The 18814-nt window shown below is 45.7% G+C and overlaps 1 protein-coding gene across 6 annotated transcripts in view; it reads left to right on the plus strand.

Annotated features, from left to right (window-relative positions):
* Window positions 1-1600, plus strand: part of LOC142245118 (UDP-glucuronosyltransferase 1A1-like) — a 195460-nt gene extending 193860 nt beyond the window's left edge. For all 6 annotated transcript variants that reach the window (XM_075317468.1, XM_075317465.1, XM_075317467.1 and 3 more), the window contains exon 5: window positions 1101-1600. In XM_075317468.1, coding sequence (XP_075173583.1) covers window positions 1101-1392 — 292 coding nt within the window. In that variant the 3' untranslated portion in view covers window positions 1393-1600. The remainder of the gene's footprint in view (window positions 1-1100) is intronic.
* Window positions 1601-18814: the final 17214 nt, after the last annotated feature.

Below are 18814 nucleotides of genomic sequence, written 5' to 3' on the forward strand. Positions count from 1 at the left end.
TGCTCTTTTTTCTTCCAAGCATTTTTCAAGACCTCTTCAAGAAAACAAAAGCTAGAAAAAAATCATGTAAATAATAAAATGGTCTTCTCTGCATTTTTCTAGCAGATTTTGAGTAGTATTTTGGAGATGATCAGATCTATAAAAAAATCTGTCTGCACATAACCGAAAGAAGGGTATGTGCTCATGACAAAGACACTTCAGGAAAACACCGGTGGAAGAATGAGCCAGCCACTTCTTTTGCAAAGCCTAAAGTGGTTAATAGAGTTGATAAAAGAAGGAACATATGCACTGCAAGGTATTTTGAAATTGTCGTGGATATGTTAATTCCTTTTGGCAATTTTTAGTGCTTTTTCAGGCGGCCTTCAGGTGGAATCCGTCTAAGGCCCCCTTCACACGTCAGTGAAAAACACAGACGTTCTTCACCGACGTGTAAAACACGCACATGGATGTGCAATCCATGATCCGTGATTGAAAATGGACATTACTCGCCTGCCTTCACTACTGCTGTCCATGGTGCTGAACTCCTCGGCTCTTCAGCGTCCGCCCACCACTCTCTGCAGCTACTTCCGGGTCGGCTATTTCTGCTTTCATGAATATTCATGAGCCAGGCAAGAGCTGCAGAGAGCGGAGGCTGCAGAGCGAATCGCTGGAAAGGTGAGTTGAAAATGTTTATTATTTAATATGTCAGTGTTTTTCTGGTACGTGTTTCACAGATCACATACGGATCACACCATAGTGTGGTCCGTGGGTCATCAGTGATTAGAGAAAAAAACGGACTTGTCTCCGTGTAGAATCACGGACACGCGTGTACAGTGCACGGAGACACGTTCAGTGAAAAATCACTGATGTGTGCGCAGACCCATTGATTATAATGTGTCTGCGTATGTCAGTGATTCTGGTACGTACAAAAAAAGCACATACGTACCAGAATCACTGACATGTGAAGGGGGCCTAAAAAGGATGTTGTGTGCACATAACGTATGGCAGTGTACATAGTAGAAAGCAGTATATAGTAGAAAAACTCCTTGTTTTTAACCATCTCAAAAAACTCTGCACATTGCAAATAATTGTAACCTCTTCTATATTTTTCTCATCCTTAGCTACAAAGAGAACATGCAGAGATTGTCTGATCTGCACCTTGACAGACCAATCCATCCTCTGGACCTTGCAGTTTACTGGGTAGAGTTTGTCATGAGACACAAAGGTGCACCCCACCTGCGACCAGCTGCTCATGACCTGAACTGGATACAGTACCACTCTCTGGATGTCTTTGGCTTCCTTCTTGCCGTGCTGGCCACCATACTCTTCATCACCTATAAATGCTGTGCATTCACTTGCAGACGATGCTGCGGCAAGAAGTCTAGACCGAAGTCGAAATCCAAGAAAGAATAGTTTATGCTTATATAGAGTTACCAGAATTGCTGTAGTTTTATTCTATGTTATGGAATAAGTTTCTACCCAGTAATGTGAATTAAAGGAAAGAAAAATGTTATTATTTTTTTTGCATTTAACATAACTGTATTTGGAATTTGACACAAAATTTGAATTAAAAAAATTCAACCTACCTTCTGAACAAAGCAATTAAAGATAAAGCCCTTAATATACTTACTCCTGACATTTTTCTGCATGATTGAGCAGTTTTGTTAGAAAATGTGTGTGATAAAAGATGCATATGTCTACATTTGCAGTAACAATTTTTGTAGGTTTGCTACTATATGGTAGTCTAAGTGCAGAAGGCTGACGTTAAGTACCTGAAATGCTTGTCTTTGGCTTTTTTTTCAGGAGCCCTTCACATGTCCGTGTCTCCGGCACGTGTTTGGTCCGTTTCCTCACGTGCCGGAGACACAGGCACACGTAGACCCATTAAAATCAAACGCGCGTGTTTTGCCATGGAATGTGTGTCCATGTGGAACATCTGTGTGCCCGTGTGCTCCACACGTAGACATGTCTGTTTTTCTCCGGCATCACGGGTGTCACACGGACCGCACGGATGTGATCCGTGTGACACGCACCGGAGAAAACACACGTGCCTGTGAAATAAAAAGAATTTCTACACTCACCTTCTCCAGCCCTGCTGTCTCTGCCACTGCTGTCACTTGCTTCCGACCACCGCTCATTATGCTCATTGCATATTCACTCCACTGCGGGCCGGAAGCAGCAGCAGTGGGGAGTCGGCAGGACCGGAGACCGAAGATCAGCACCAAGGACAGCAGCGCCAGGGACAGGTGAGGAGAAAGTTCAACAGTTTTGGAAGACCTTTTTTGTTGAAGTTTTCTTTTTCTTTTTTGCAGTCTTTTGATATGATTGCCAAGTTTGCATTGGATTTCATCAGGATCTGCTTCAAGGAAGTGAAATGCACATTTTTTTTCCTACCAGGCATTTTTTAAAAACATCTTTATGAAAAAAAAATATAATGCTCAAATTTCTCACATAAACAAGTTGAGTTGATTTTAGAATCAGTGATTCTGGTACTAATGGTGGCAATACGTACCAGAATTATGGACATACGCAGACCCATTAAAATCAATGGGTCTGCGCACACATCAGTGATTTTTCACTGACCGTGTCTCCGTGCGTTGTACACGCGTGTCCGTGTGCTCTGCACGAAGACATGTCCGTTTTTTTCTGGCATCACTGATGTCCCATTGACCACACTATGGTGTGATCCATGAAACACGTACCAGAAAAACACATACATTTAAATTAAAAAGCTTTTTATACTCACCTTCTCCAGCGACGCTGTCTCTGGCTTGTGCTGGCAGCTGCTTTGGTGCCGGCTCATTACTGTTGTGCATTATCATGTGCATATTCAGTTATGCACAACACCGCGACCCCGAAGTAGCTGCAGCGGGGGCGGAAACACAGCAGAGCCGAAGAGTTCAGCACCACGGATAGCAGGAGCGGGGACAGGTGAGTTTATCGCCGTGTGCAATCACGGATTACGTGTCACGTATCATGGATTGCACATGGACAATCCACGTGTGCTGAAAATCATGGCACACAGAGTGACATATGCGTTCTTAACACATCCGTGAAGAATGTCTCTGTTTTTCACTGACGTGCGAAACAGGCCTAACATAAAGAGCTCCCTGCTGTGAGCTGTACACGCCCCCTGGGCTGTCCAGAACACAGCAGAGGGAGGAGATCGGCGCCATCTTTGTGGAGCTCACAGCATATCCTGTGTGCAGCTCTTTACCTCTGGAAAGACAGTGGGTAGACAAGAGTAGCTGCCGGTAGTAGAGGTCTTGGAATGAGGTGAGTAGGGGCATGTGTGGGGCAGAGCATTGCGGGTGGCAGAGAATTGCGGGCGCGTGCATGCTGCAGAGCTTTGCGGGTGTGCGTGCGACTGAGCATTGCAGGCAGGCAGGTGTGCGGCAGAGAATTGCAGGCATGTGTCCGTGCGGCAGAGCATTGAGGGTGAGCGTGTGGCAGAGCATGGGGATGGGCAGGCGTGTGGTAGAGCATTGCTGGTACAGGGTGTGCACAGCGCTATGTGGGGAGCACAATTCAGTTGTCCTTGCTGACACTTTAGACATCATGATTACTTTGCGGTCACCAACAAAATGGCTCCGCACTGTGTCCCTAAACTTCATCTTCCCTTATCTTTTTGGAAACACCCAGATTGAGAAGTGGAGGCGTGACATCACACACAGGAGAGCAGATTCCACCCACTTTTACTGCAATTGAATTGTGAGCTAGTTCTACAGTAGGATTTCAGCTGCTGCTCCCCCTAGTGTTTAAGAGTGAAAAATATCAAACTTTTTTTTTTTTATATATATTTTGCTCAATTAAAAACAAATAATAAAACATTAAAATATTAATACTTTCCATTTTTTCAGTTATTGAAATTTTTTTTTTGGATGACACCTTCCCTTTAAGGTAGTGTTGCAGCCTCTGTGGCCTTCAGAAAAGGAGTGTATATACTGACAGACCCTGGGACACTTTAGATTGCACTCCAGGTGGTCTTCCTTTCACTAACCATGTGACTTATGACGGTAATTGCTTGCAATAGAAATTTTCAGTGGCTTCATAACTAAAGTGGTGAACACATGCACATGGTAATTTTTATTTATTTTATCCCATAAATTTGCCTATATTTTTATGACTTCACTTCCCCAACTTAGGCTATTTAGTGCTGATGCATCACACACAAATCAGATTACAAAAATATTTAAACACAGATTGTAATTTAACAAAATAGGTAAAAAGCCAAGGGGGTGAATATTTTCGCAAGACACTGTACAGTACTAGGGATGAGAGAACCCAAACAGCAAAATTGGAGGGTTCATACCAGACATAACTTTTAAAACATGTCCGTGTTTGAATTTGGTGTTCGGGTACTTTACTGTTTGTATGTTAATAAAGTTTGTTGAAAGCTTTATTGCATGCGGAAGTTGCCTGACCGCTGCTGTGAACAATAAAGATATTCTCTATATGGATTTATTTGCAGGGCATTTGCCCCCGTTTTGCTTCCTTTTGCAGCCCCCAGACCTTACTATGACCATTTTACAGCCATTTTACAACAAGTTCTGGTCTTTATTGACTTGTGGTTCAGGGACAAATCCGGATCCCAAAGCAAAAGCCTATTTAAAGTCTGACCGAACCCGGCAGACCTGAACTTCCACGGGTCCACTCATCTCTATGTATTACCAATGACTGTACTGATATATGAAAAATGTGAGCTATCTAAAACAAAAAAAAAACTATGAATCTAAAATAGATGATCACCATGAACATTGCAAAATTTGGAGTTTTTTTTTTTTAATATTATGATATGGGAAAAAAATATATATGTGCCGCCCCCGTGCAAGCAGGTGAGCTGCTCAGATCCGGGTTCTCAGTGGCTCGAGGGTGTCTGGACCCGGGGGTCGTGCGGCCACTCAAATGAAAGGGAGTATTTACAAGGGATATTCTAGAGTTCGTGATGCCACCATGGTGTACGGTGATTTGGGAAGTACTGCCGCTGCTGCTGGGAGTACCCGGGGTGGTGAAGTGGGGCAGCCAGGTGTTGTAACCCTTCATAGGTAGGGGGAAAGCCCCGAGACTCGGTGTTTGGGGAGATGCCGTGGGGTACAGGGGTCACTCTGGTACTCACTCAGTTCACTAAGCAGACACCGACAACTGGTAAAACAAGTCTCTGGACACCGCAGCCGCTGAGGGGAGCTAGTTCGGGTCTCATCCCCAATGGTGATGCCTGGTGATCCGTGACCTGCCTCCTGGCACTAAGTTTACTTCTCTGGTGGTCCCGGTAGTGTGAAACTTGCCGGGTCCAGCTCCCCACTATGGCTAACTGTGGAAGCATGCTCTCAGGGCTCACGCTTGGGATTTTCTGGACCATTTAGGATGGAAAGTCCTATCCCCCTCGTTGCGCTAGTTCCCCGATTTTGGAGTGGTTGGGAACGAATCTTGAAGGCTCCGTTCTCCTCAGGTAAATTATCGGGTTGCCTGAAGCTACTCCCCGATCTAGGGTCCACGTACCCCGTCGTGCCACAGTCCCGGACCGGTGATGGAGCAAGGCCGCCGGCAGTCCTCCTCGACAGATCCGTGCCCCTTGCCATGATCCCCTGCGACTGGGGGTCCAACTCCTCTAGGCCCAGACCACCGTCTGCAACCGAGACAGTTTTCCAGCAGGCCCGCTCCCAACCTCCTCTCACTTTCACTACTCAGTCTTCACTACACTTTCTGACACTCCTCACCTCCCCTCCCCAACCCCCCAGGTGGACGACTCTATTCCACTCAAGCCGTCCACTGGTGTATTTGGTGGGTATGGTGCAGGGTGTATCTAGGATTTGATTAGCTGATGGAGGCAACACCATATGGTTATGGACCCAAAACCAAGAAGGAGGTGGATACTCCACGGGAGTGCAGATTGTGCAATACCCTGTGACGACCTCATAGTCCAGGGGCGTCACATATATATTGAAAACACAATTAGAGATACATTTCATACAAAAACCTGAGTTATACGGCGGCAGGTCATTTTCTGATGATACTTTGCCTTTAAGGTGTGTTTTTTTTTGTTGTCAAAACTGGATCTCTTAAACTTTTCATCTACACTTCTCTTCTTTGTAGATTTCATTCCAAAAATTGCACAGAAAAAAACAGTCCAATTTACATTGATTATATTGATCTGCAGCAAAAAATATATTGTGGCACAGTGCTAAAGGCATCACTCCTAGAAGAATGACTTTATTCACAAAAAGATATTTTACATAAACATGATATGGAAAGTGGAGCAAGTAAGCCATCTACTGGTGAGAACAGTTTAACACATAGGCTTCAGAAAAATCAGCCAAGTCTAAGGTCTTGTGCGCACATCGCATTTTTAGTACTTTGTTGCCCAAAACTGCATGTCTCTCCACCCTGCAAAATCTATGAGAATTCAGGAATAATGTGCGCACGTTGCGTCTTTTTTCCTTGCATTTTTGGGTGCAGAAAAAGCAGGATGTTCATTTTGTGTGTTTTTGTCTGTGTTTTTTTTAGCCCTTCTAGCCATTGAATATACTAAAAAAAAACAACGCATGGCATAAAGACGCACCAAAAACCGCATGTGTTGGACACCATTCCATTTGATCCACCTATGAGTTGGCATTTAGGTAAATGGCCCATAACATCTATTTTCTTTGTTCACATATGTGAACACTCAGTGCAAGCTACATAACTACAATTTATTGGTAACTTTGACACAGCAGCGGGCATCTGGGTGGTGTGTGACCGCCATCTAGTGACACTTGCTATAATGATTCCTGCACCTGCGCAGGACCGCAATGCCGGTAAGTGTGGATGATGGGAGACGTGTCATGCACATGGACCTCAGAAGAAGGAGGTCGGCGATCGCCGCAAAGAGGAAGCACCGGACCAGAGAACAGCAACGCCCATCGGACCGGACCACCCCCGAAGTGAGTATTATAAAAATATTTTATAAATTATACAGAACGGCCTGGGCTCTTATATATTGTACTAGAAGGTGGCCCGATTCTACGCATCGGGTATTCTAGAACTTACGTATTGTGTAGTTAATATATGATTTTTGTTTTATATATATATATATATATATATATATATATATAGATGTTGTTGTCTGTAGTTACCAAGTGTTTGTGTAGGGGCTGTACATGTTCTGGGTGTGGCGGGGAGTGAGAGCGGTGTTGTTTGTGTGTGTCGTTATTTGTGGAGCGCTGTGTGTCTGTATCGTGTATGTGTGTTGCGCGGTTTGTGTGGGTGTGGGGTGTGTGTGTGTGTTTTGGGGGGAGGTATGTTTTGTGCAATGTGTGTGTTGTGCGGTATGTGCGTATATTTGTGTGTGCCGCGGTGTTTGTGTGTTGGGTGTTGTGTGTGTGCGGCGTTGTCTGTGTGTGTGGGTGTCTGTGTAGGGAAGTATTTGTGGTTCCCAGTGTGTGTGTGTGTGGTGTGCTGTGCAGTGCGTGTGTGGCAGTGTGTGTGTGTTTTGGGGGGGTGTGCACCCCCCATCGTGCTCCATCCCCCATGCTGCGCACCCCCCATCGTGCTCCATCCCCCATGCTGCGCACCCCCCCATCGTGCTCCATCCCCACTCCCCATTGTGCTCCATCCCCCATGCTGCGTACTCCCCATCGTGCTCCATCCCCCATGCTGCGCATTCCCCATCGTGCTCCATCCCCCATGCTGCGCACTCCCAAACGTGCTCCATCCCCCATGCTGCGCACCCCCCATCGTGCTCCATCCCCCATGCTGCGCACTCCCCATTGTGCTCCATCCCCCATGCTGCGCATTCCCCATCGTGCTCCATCCCCCATGCTGCGCACTCCCAAACGTGCTCCATCCCCCATGCTGCGCACCCCTCATCGTGCTCTATCCCCCAAGCTGCGCACTCCCAAACGTGCTCCATCCCCCATGCTGCGCACCCCCCATCGTGCTCCATCCCCCATGCTGCGCACCCCCCATCGTGCTCCATCCCCCATGCTGCGCACTCCCCATTGTGCTCCATCCCCCATGCTGCGCATTCCCCATCGTGCTCCATCCCCCATGCTGCGCACTCCCAAACGTGCTCCATCCCCCATGCTGCGCACCCCCCATTGTGCTCCATCCCCCATGCTGCGCACCCCCCATCGTGCTCCACAGTCACACATCAGACAGTAAACACGCACACATCTGATCGCATACACTCACACACACACCCCACTTCTCCCTGTGCCCACCAGTGGGCGGTCCCAGCAGCTGTGCTGCACGCCGTGCTCCTCTGCCGACACTCACAGATCCGATCGCATACACTCACACACACACACACTCACACATCAGAACACACTCACACACATCCGATCGCATACACTCACACACACACACTGACGATATCGCACATACGCGCTGACACAATCACAACATCCGGAGATACCACATGCTTGCGGCCATGTGATCCTCCGGCAGGTCCTGGAAGGTCACTGCACAGTATCGCCGCAGAGAAGCAAGCGATATCACGGGATGTTGTGAGTGTGTGGATGCGATCTGATGTGTGTGTGAGGTGTGTGTCAGAGTGAGTGTGATCTGATGTGTGTGTGTGTCTGTTCTTATGTGTGTGCGTGTGTGTGTGTTCCGCCGCTGCAGGACCTTGATGCACTCACCTCGGGGCGAGAGGCCATTCCGTGTGGGGGGCGGAGCCGAGGCGAGCGGCCAATCCGTGCGGGGGGAGGAGCCGAGGCGAGCGGCCAATCCGTGAGGCCGAGCGGCCAATCCGTGCGGGGGGCGGGGCCATGGCGAATACGTGAAGCCAAGCGGCCAATCCGTGCGGGGGGCGGGGCCATGGCGAATCCGTGAAGCCAAGCGGCCAATCCGTGCGGGGGGACGGGGCCATGGCGAGCCCAGCGGCCAATCCGCTGTTTGTCACCGTAAGGACATGGCCAATCCGTGCGGGGGGGGCGGACCCGAGGCGAGCGGCCCATCCGTGCGAGGGGGAGGAGCTGAGGCGAGGCGAGCGGCCAATCCGTGCGGGGGCGGGGCCATGGCGAGCCCAGCAGCCAATCCGCTGTTTGTCACCGTAAGGACATGTCACGGTAAGGACACAATTTTGGAGCAAGACAGACAAACAGAATAAGGCAATTATATATATAGATTCTATAATGCTGTATATAAGAGGTCACTGGTGGTGGCCGCAGCTTACAGTCGCCAAATCTGGTGACAGGTTCCCTTTAATCTTTTTTTGTGTGCTGTTATCAATAAGTACATGGTACATGATATTGTCACTAGTATTATTGCCTCATTGTTGTGTGGAGATTTTTTTGGCACAATATTAGCCGACCGCATGTTTCCAACTCTCTACCCACCTAGCTTTGTATAAATTATGCAATGAATAAAAATTATATTTTTGGATGCAGGCTAGGAGAGGTTAACTCAGGCAACAGGTTGACGCCTGGGTCTGCCTGAGTTGATCAGAAACACCAGAGAAACCATCGGACGAAGCGTCAAACTCTGAAATGTGAACAGAGCCTGACGCCGCCATGACAGTCAGTGAGTTTTGTGCAAAACTCAGTGTGACAATCGGCTCCTCATCCTCCCACCCACAGGGACTCACAATTTGTGAGGGGACGATATGGTGACCTGCACTTCCTAACGTCCCTAGATGGGTCCTTCCCCCAACATGCTGCCTACGCTCTCACTGGCCCTGAACTCACTTTGATTAGTGTGAAGGGTGCAATAAAACAACACGAGGAAGGTAAGACAAATGGGTGGGGAAAAACACAAGAAATAGCACTCATCAGCTTATTCAGCAGGAAACTGTATAGCTGCAACTGAAACGAACACCTCAGCCTCTCCAGAGACACGCTCCTTTAAGATGGTCAGTAAAGAATGAACTATAGCTGGCATAGCAGAGAGTAAGGAATGGGTTTATATAGCAGAAGGGCGTGGCTGCAGCTGAGATTAACAGCTACAAGTCACTCTCAGCAGGACAGAAAAGAATCCTTAACCCCTTCATTATCGAATGGAACTAAATACGCTCCTACTCAGGATAAACGATGAGCAGGTTTTAAAGATAATCTGCAATCAACTAAAATGCTGTGACCTCTGACCCCAGATCTCCCCCAAGGTCTCATCAGGATACAACATATTTGTGAAACCACATCATATACGATCGATGTGCTCGATCCTGTCCACACAAGGTAGTCCTGTGTGCTGTGCGTGTTTTTCACTGACCCATAGACTTGTATTGGCCCTTTTCAGCCATGTTGCTGGTAAAAAAATGTACATTTCTCCGTAGTTCACATGGACACACGATACATGTGAAAGCATGGACATGTGAAGCTCACCATAGGATAAGTATAATTAGTATCTGTTAAAAGAGCGGATACCACACCTACCGGTAACCACTGACGTGTGAAGGGGGCTTAATGGATTGCAATAGCAGAAATAGCTTATGTGTGTTGGCATCTCCTGATCACTCCACAACTGATGATGTTGGGGAAATTAAGGAATAGGGTGTGCAATTTAGTGCCTTTTCTCAGGGAAGATAATTTGTTGACACAGTGGTTTATGCAGTATATACACAAAGTGATGAGAGGTTGTTAAGGGTTAATGAGCCGGCCTTGCTTTCTATATATGGCGTACAGGTCACCTGGTATAACCACATGAAAATGTCTCTTGAAGAGAAGACATTTTGTCTCTGTGTGAGTTGATCTGGAGAAGCTGAGGGGGAAGGTAAGGGAGCAGCCATAGCTCCTGTATAGATATTAGAATCCAGAGCCGCAGCCACAGATAATTGTGTGGTTAGGATTGTGCACACCAGCAGAAAGAGAAGGTAATAAATCCCAGCATCTGATGTATAACCACATGACTACCCTGGAAAGTACTTGTGATTGATGAATAGAAAGTGAGTGTGTGCACAAGCATCATTCACCTGGGTGTACCTGTAAGGGGTGGGCAGACCCCTTACAAGGAAGCACAGGTTTTCTCTGAAGTGGTTAATGCTGTCCCCATAGAAACTGTACAGGAGGGAGGAGGAGCCGGCAGCTTAGGGGGAAAGGAAGTGTGTGCTGAAGAAGGCAGTTGTGTCCGGGACGGGAGAGAAGAAACAGCCAGGGGCAGAGTGTGGAGCTGAGTGGGCAGAAAGAAAGAAAGAAAGAAAGAAAGAAGGGAGCTGGAAGAACAGGGAAGCCGGAGAGAAAAGGAGCGGGCGGAACCTCATAGTGCGAAGCAGTCCCGGTGTGGGTCCGGGCTGTGGGTAGCCGGAGTGGGAGCCAGGTGAAGTAGAGTAGCCGGGCACATCCCCACTGGAGGAGACGTCAGGGCAGGCTTTCCCCAGCTAAGAAAAGAACGTGAAGTCATCTGTAACTGCCGGTTTTTGGAAAGAGTTGTGAAATAAAGAATGTCTTTTATTTGCATCGAACCATGCCTGGAGAGTGTTTATACGTCGGACGACATCTGCACCACCACACTCTGCCCCACCAAGACATCTCCCGTCCCGATAGTGACGGCGGAGCCAGGGGTAAGCCTGACAGAAGGGGCCACGACTACAAGCCCAGAGGCGCCCCTGGCACCCCGTTACATACCTATGTAAACCTACAAGTAAATGTGTTGTTTTTTTACTGCTCCACGGGCTTCCCTGATTTCTGCACTAATGGAGTGCACCACATTACACCACACTGCCAGGATACAGGTTCATTGAGTGCACCCTCAAGTCACAAACTCTTTTGATTTTTCTTTTTTTTGTCACCGCCATGGTGGCATGAGAACTACTGTAGATCACATGGTCCATGGTAGGCGACAGATACAATGTACCACATTTATTGAGGATTCTAGACAATATTTGCATCTCACTACTAGACACTTTACAAAAAAAAAAAGTGTCTAGAAAAGTGGTTATGGCCAAGTGTGTTTGCAAAATAAGCAAAATCTACTAAAAGCAGACTCCACACAGTTTTAGGCTAGGTTTGCACACTGCGTCTTTTTAACGCTGCGTTTTGCTGCGTTTTTGATCTCTGCGTTTTGCTGCGTTTTTCAAATGCATTGCATGGGCGGAAAACACAGAAAAACGCAGGAAAGAACTGACATGTCCATTTTCTTTTTTTAACTCAAAAACGCAGGTAAAAAAACCAGATGTGTGCGGACAGCAAAAATGAAAACTCATAGACTTTGCTGGGGAAGCAAAGTCCTGCAGTTTTGAGGCCAAAAACGCACCCGAAAAAGGTGCAAAAACGCCGCGAAAAACGCACTGTGTGCACATAGCCTTACGCTGGTTTCACATCAGCGTTTTCCTGCCGCATTCGCAGTTCATTAAAGTTCACTGGCAAGCTCCAGGCACATAGGGTCATATGACTGGAGCATGTGACAGCATGTGACCGGAACTTGCCGCACTGTCTGTGAACTGTATTGTACTGTATTGCCCTTATGCTGGATGCGGCAGAATACCGCTGATGCGTTTGTGCCCTTATTAAGGATCTATGTAGTACAGATTTATAACAGTGCTCATATATTGTTGTGTGTTCGTATTGTTCTTATAGACGCCTGCAATTATTTATTAAAGGGAACCTATCAGTAAGAATTACCCTCAAAATTGCATACGATGGTAAACCTTGAGGGGTTCAAAATGAAAAGGGACACACGCGGCGCCACTCTAAATGTAGTAGTTCAAAAGCATAAAAAATGATTAAGAAATGTGCATAAATTGCACTCACCTTGTTTCAAGAGAGGCCGTACTGGGCCCAGCCTTAAAAGGGAGGCCGACATGACTGGGTTAGGTCGGGAATAAGAGAGGGGGTTTTTAAGTGACGGGGGTTAGGCAGGGGTTAAAGATACTTAGGGCCCACTCACACTTGCGCTATTTTGACGCAAACGGAATCCGTCACTAATGTAGTACAGTTCATTTATTTATAGTGGAAGCGCGACATCGTGTGGACACAAGCGGGTACTGAATGCCACACACACGCGCCATAGTAACGCGCTTCCACTGTAAATAAATGAACTGTACTACATTAGTGACGGATTCCGTTTGCGTCAAAATAGCGCAAGTGTGAAACTAGCCTTAGATGGGGCGGAAATAGAGGAAGTTTGAATTGTGCATTGTGGGCGTAGTTAGTGGGGGCGGGAACAATTAAGGGGTTTATAAGGGGTGGTCAGTTAGTGGGGTCATCCATTTTGGCACAGGAAACGGAACAATCTCCCACCCACCCTCCCAATTTTTCTTTACTTGTCATAGCAGCATAGCGAAGGGGAGGAGGGTCCTCGAAGTTGGAATTTGGGGTTTGTGGCGGAACGGTGGGGGGGAACCCGTCAGGTTCTGGACCCCTCATGTGGACTCTTTATATGCCGGCGGGTAGAGGAATCCTGAGGTAGGCCTGGTGGGACGTGGGTTGGGGACATGTGTTCAGATGAGGCCAGGTTGTTGGTTAACTGGTGCCTCCGAGCCGGTGCTTGAGCGGCTGGGGGTAAAACATCAGTCTGGCTACAGTTTGGATAGAATACCCGTCGGCAGGTTTTTGGGGCTTCGAAGACCACCCTCCGGTTCTGTTGAGTGTATTTCTGTTATTTATGTTGTTTTGTTATAATAAAAGGCTGCTGTGGTCAATAAAATCCATATTGGTGTGCAGTCTGTTTATTTTAGGTAAGGTAATGGTGGGAGGTTTATGTAAAGTCTGCAGGAATGACTCGACCATACCCGTTGTCAAGTTAGGTCAAACTCAAAGATCCCTTTAGGATCAATCTCCACAATCTCTGTGCTGATCTGCTGCTCACTAGGATTTGATACACTGTGAAATCACCTCCACAGGAAACTGGTAAATTGAAGTGCTTAAAAAATCCTTCAAATCCAAAAAACATGGCGCTGATCCCCAAATGTATTATATCAGAAGAATTTTTATTCGGCTACTATAAAATATTACATAAAATATTACAACACGTTTCTAAAAATTGCATACAAGGGCATACAGGTAATATGAAATGTAAATCCATCAACACCTTTATATCTTCTATCTGCTGCACGGCCGAGTTTTTATTGTTTTCATTTATATGAAAATGAGGTTTAGGCGTGACAGGGTACTTCGAGGGATTGTTCACTACTCTTCTCAATCACTATGTTTCCTCATAGTAAAATAATAACACCTCCACTGCCAATGCCATTCCAGCAGTGTCGGAACTGCCTCTCCCAGGAATCACGTGACATTGTTATGTCATGCGATCCCTGCAACTAAGAGGTTCTGGCACCGGAGGTGAATATAAGTGTTATTAGGTTACTGTGGGAAAACATGGATTGAGAAGGGGTTGTCCGAGTAATGGACAACCCCTTTAAGAGTCTCCAGAGGTTGTTTACCCACCCATCTTTAGCCTCTTTAACTTGATTGATAACTCACTGTCTGTATGACGTCAGGCAAGGAAATCAGAGTGTGAGCAATCAGCCAAGCTAAATTGGCTGATAAGAAACCACCTCAGGAATCAAAGGTTTGGGGTGTGTACTGCTTTATGAAACAGATATTCCTACTCAGAAACCACTTAGCAGTACCGATAACATGGACCTGTGGCCATTTCGTAGTCTGCTGTTCTAGTTTCTGCACATGGGCATTTGCAGTTGGGTGAGATGACAGTTTGCAATGCTACAATTGCCCAGCCATAAATAATAGAATAAATAGATTGACAATCAGATGTCTACATGATTATAATGGAAATGACCATTAGGTTTACAATGGCATTTAGTTGATTATTTGCAGGATATGGAATAAACTTGGCACTACACCATTCATTTTACTGATAGATATGAAATCCAGCCACCAGATGGCCCCCTTCTGCAAGTAAGAGTCATGCACTTCATCAGTGGGTGTTTCACTTTAAATGTCTTCAAATTCAATTTTCCTTGCAAGTATACTAATACAAATAATAATAATAATTATTAATAATATTTATTCATTTATATAGCGCAATTAATTCCACAGCGCTTTACATACATTGGCAATACTGAACTATTTTTCCAAAAATAAGGCAGACGTATATACCCAAGGAGATCAAGGGCTAGAAATGCTAAGGATATGTGCCAACATGGCTTTTTTTTGCCTTTTTTATGCGTTTTTTTCTTTTTTCTTTTAGTCAATAAAAGCAAGGGAAAAGCATCCCAGCAAAGTCTATGAGAATCCTGACTTGCTGCACACGCTGCTTCTTTTTTCCTTGCAGATTTTGTTGCTGAAAAAAGAAGCCGCATGTCAATTGTTTCTGCGTTTTTTGTCTGCGTTTCTATAATACCCTGCAATGCTTTATCACTTCAGGGGATTACAGCGCAGCTCTTTGCCTCACACCGTGCACATCATGGTGCGTGAGCCTCTCCATAGCTTAGTAACCTGGGGTCATCATGGTGACAATCCAGGGTTACTATGGCAGCGATTGGGTCCCTGTGATCGTATTACAGGGACCTGATCACCAGGGAGAGGTAAGCGATCCCTCTCACAGCCTCCTGAATGCTGCGATTGAACTAACTGTAGCATTTAGGGAGTTAAACTGCTGGGAGCGGCGCGAGCAGTGAGAGCCGGGTCCCGGCTGTAACATCAGCCAGAGACCTATTGGCGATCGCGGGGGTACAGCGCCTGAACCCCACGATTGCCATGACTAAAAAAAAGCACAAAAAGAAGCAGGAAAAAAACGCAAGTGAAGAAACGCAATAAATTTTTTTTAGTTTTTTCCAGCTGCTTTTTTGTGTGCAGAAAAGCAACAAAAAAGCAAGATGCGCACATAGCCTAAAAGCTGCAGTTTATCTTGGTATATTTTTTTTTTTTAAACCTAATTGGTATATTGCTTTACTACAACTTCCAAAGTTATGGGTCAAAAATAATTAACTTTCTGCTATATTATTGTAAAAGCTAAACTGTGTAATCCAAAAGCCTGCGTGATAAATGACACATTGAGGTGAAGCTGAGACAAGCAAAATACTAGACCAGACGACAGAAATACAAAACAGACAACTTCTACCATAACCACTTCAAATTGGGAAAATTGGGGAAGTCAGCATATATTATGACGTATCGTATGACCTGTCATAAAGCTGTCTGGCAGTGTCAGGGTCTTACAAAAAGAGCGTAGTGGTAGGAAAGGAGATTATGGTGTTAAAAATTAGCACTTCCCGTACAAGAACAGTTCTTCCAAATGAATTTTCCTAGACATTGAACTGAATTGACGGCAGCAGAAAAACAGGAAATATATGGGCGGAAACCCCATCTACAACCCACACAAGGCTGCCACTAAAAGATCTGACTCTGTAATAAGTACTCTCAGGGTTTTATATTACACTGTCATAAGACATAGTAATGCCAGTAATATCATAGAAACATTCATTATGAAACAACTGAACAGTTAGCTCCTATGATAAACAGAGCCTAAAAGTGGAAATATATGGGGGACACAATAACAGTATTGGCCTGCTCATGTGGGCTCACTTTTGTCCCACGACTACAACCTCCGCACCCATTGTACTTCTATCCCTTGCAGTTTGCATGAGTATCTTATGACTGATCCATCATTGAACTGCACAGCTGTGTGCCATATCATCAGCAACAGAAACCTAACAAAATTGTGCATTATATTTTTAAACAATATGGGACAGCCAATATGATGATTGTCATGTCATTGGAAGCTTCTGATAGGTTTATTGGCAACATCTGAGTTAATTCGAGAAACATCTGTGGATGTATTTTAATGCACACCTGAAACACACTGCTTCTTTGTAGCATCATGGGAAAGTCAAAATAAATCAGTCAAGATCTCAGGAAGAGGATTGTGGACTTGCACAAGTCTGGTTCATTCTTAGGTGCAATTTCCTGATAGCTGAAGGTGCTTCTTTCATCTGTACAAACAATTATACACAAGTACAAACAGGATGGGAATGTACACCCATCATACCGCTCAGGAAGGATATGGGTTCTGTGTACCAGAGATGAACGTGCTTTGGTCAGACATTTGCATATCAACCCAAGAACAAAACCAACAGACCTTGTGAAGTTGCTGGTGGAAGCTGGTAAGATTGTGTCATTATCCACAGTGAAATGAGTACTGTATCAATATGGGCTGAAAGGCCACTCTGCCAGGAAAAAGCCATTACTCCAAAAGAAACATAAAAAAAACCCCAAACAGATTACTGTTTGCAAATGCACACAGGAACAAAGACCTTAATTTTTGGTGACATATCCTGTATTCTGACAAAACTAAAATTTAACTGTTTAGCCATAATGACCATCGTTACGTTTGGAGGAAAAAAAAAGGAGAATCTTTGAAACCTGAGAACACTATCCTAACTGTGAAACATAGGGGTGGCAGAATCATGTTGTGGGGTTGTTTTGGTGCAGGAGGGACTGGTGCACTTCACTAAATAGATGGCATCATGAGAAAAGAAGACATCAGCCAGGACCTTAAAGCTTGGGGGGAAATGGGTCTTTCAAATCGACAATGATTCAAAGCATACTGCCAAACTGGTTACAGAGTGGCTTAATGATAACAAAGTCAATGTTTTGGAGTGGCCATCAGAGAGCCCTGATCTCAGTAATATTGAAAATGTATGGGCAAAGCTGAAAAGACCAGTCCGAGCAAGGCGACCTACAAACATGGCTCAGTTACACCAGTACTGTCAGGAGAATGGGCCCACATTCCTACCAACTATTGTGAGAAGCTTGTGAAAGGAGATCCAAAATGTTTCACTCAAGTCATACAGTGTAAAGGCAATGGTACCAAATACTAATGAAATGTATGTAAACTTTTGATTTTGCAGAAAGTAATAAAAACATTCTCTCATTATTCTGGCATTTGGCAAATATAAATAATTTTGGTTCCTAACTGACCTAAAACGGGAAAGGTTTATTCTGATTTTGAGGTCAGATAGTGAGAAAAACATGCAGATGTGTCTTTTTAGATAGTGGATGTAAACTTCTGGTTTCAACTGTAAGTCCGTGTTCAGCTCTCTGCTTTCGGCCTAGTGCCATTATATGACGGACAACACTAGCGCACGTTGCGATTTTGTGAAAATTCTTCAGACCTGCAGTAGTAAAAATACAATGGTATATTTTTCATTTCTGTTCTCTGGGAGAAAATAAAACTTTTAGGAATCTCTAATCAAAAATGAATCAAATGTGAATATGGAACATGTGGCACATCTGCTCTCCAGGCACAAAGTCTCCTATTCCAACACTAGAATCTACAACTATTAAGGGTGCTTTACACGCTGCGACATCGCTAACGATATATCGTCGGGGCACGTCGTTAGTGACACACATCCGGCGCCGTTAGCGACATCGCAGTGTGTGACACCAAGGAGCGACGATCAACGATCGCAAAAGCGTGAAAAATCGTTGCTCGTTGACACATCGCTCCGTTCCTTAATATTGTTGCTGCTGCAGGTACGATGTTGTTCGTTGTTCAGCACACATCGCTATGTGTGACACCGCAGGAGCGACGATCATCTCCTTACCTGCGTCCACCGGCAATGAGGAAGGAAGGAGGTGGGCAGGATATTCCGCCCGCTCATCTCCGCCCCTCCACTGCTATTGAACGGCTGCCGTGTGATGTCGCTGTGACGCCGCACGAACCGACCCCTTAGAAAGGAGGCGGTTTGCCAGCCAGAGCGACATCGCAGGGAAGGTAAGTCCGTGTGACGGGTGTTAGCGATGTTGTGTGCCACGGGCAGCGATTTGCCCGTCTTGAACAACCGACAGGGGCGGGTATGCTCGCTAGCGATATCGGTACCGGCCGTAAATTAAGAGTCAAAGAGAGATGTTGATCCTGTCCTGTGAGATCAGGTGAGCTTCTTGGCTATCTTTATTTTTTAAAAATGTTTTTTTATATAGCGCTAACATATTCCGCAGCGCTTTACATACATCAGGAACGC

Source organism: Anomaloglossus baeobatrachus, chromosome 7 (assembly GCF_048569485.1).
Source record: "Anomaloglossus baeobatrachus isolate aAnoBae1 chromosome 7, aAnoBae1.hap1, whole genome shotgun sequence".
Taxonomy (NCBI): domain Eukaryota; kingdom Metazoa; phylum Chordata; class Amphibia; order Anura; family Aromobatidae; genus Anomaloglossus; species Anomaloglossus baeobatrachus.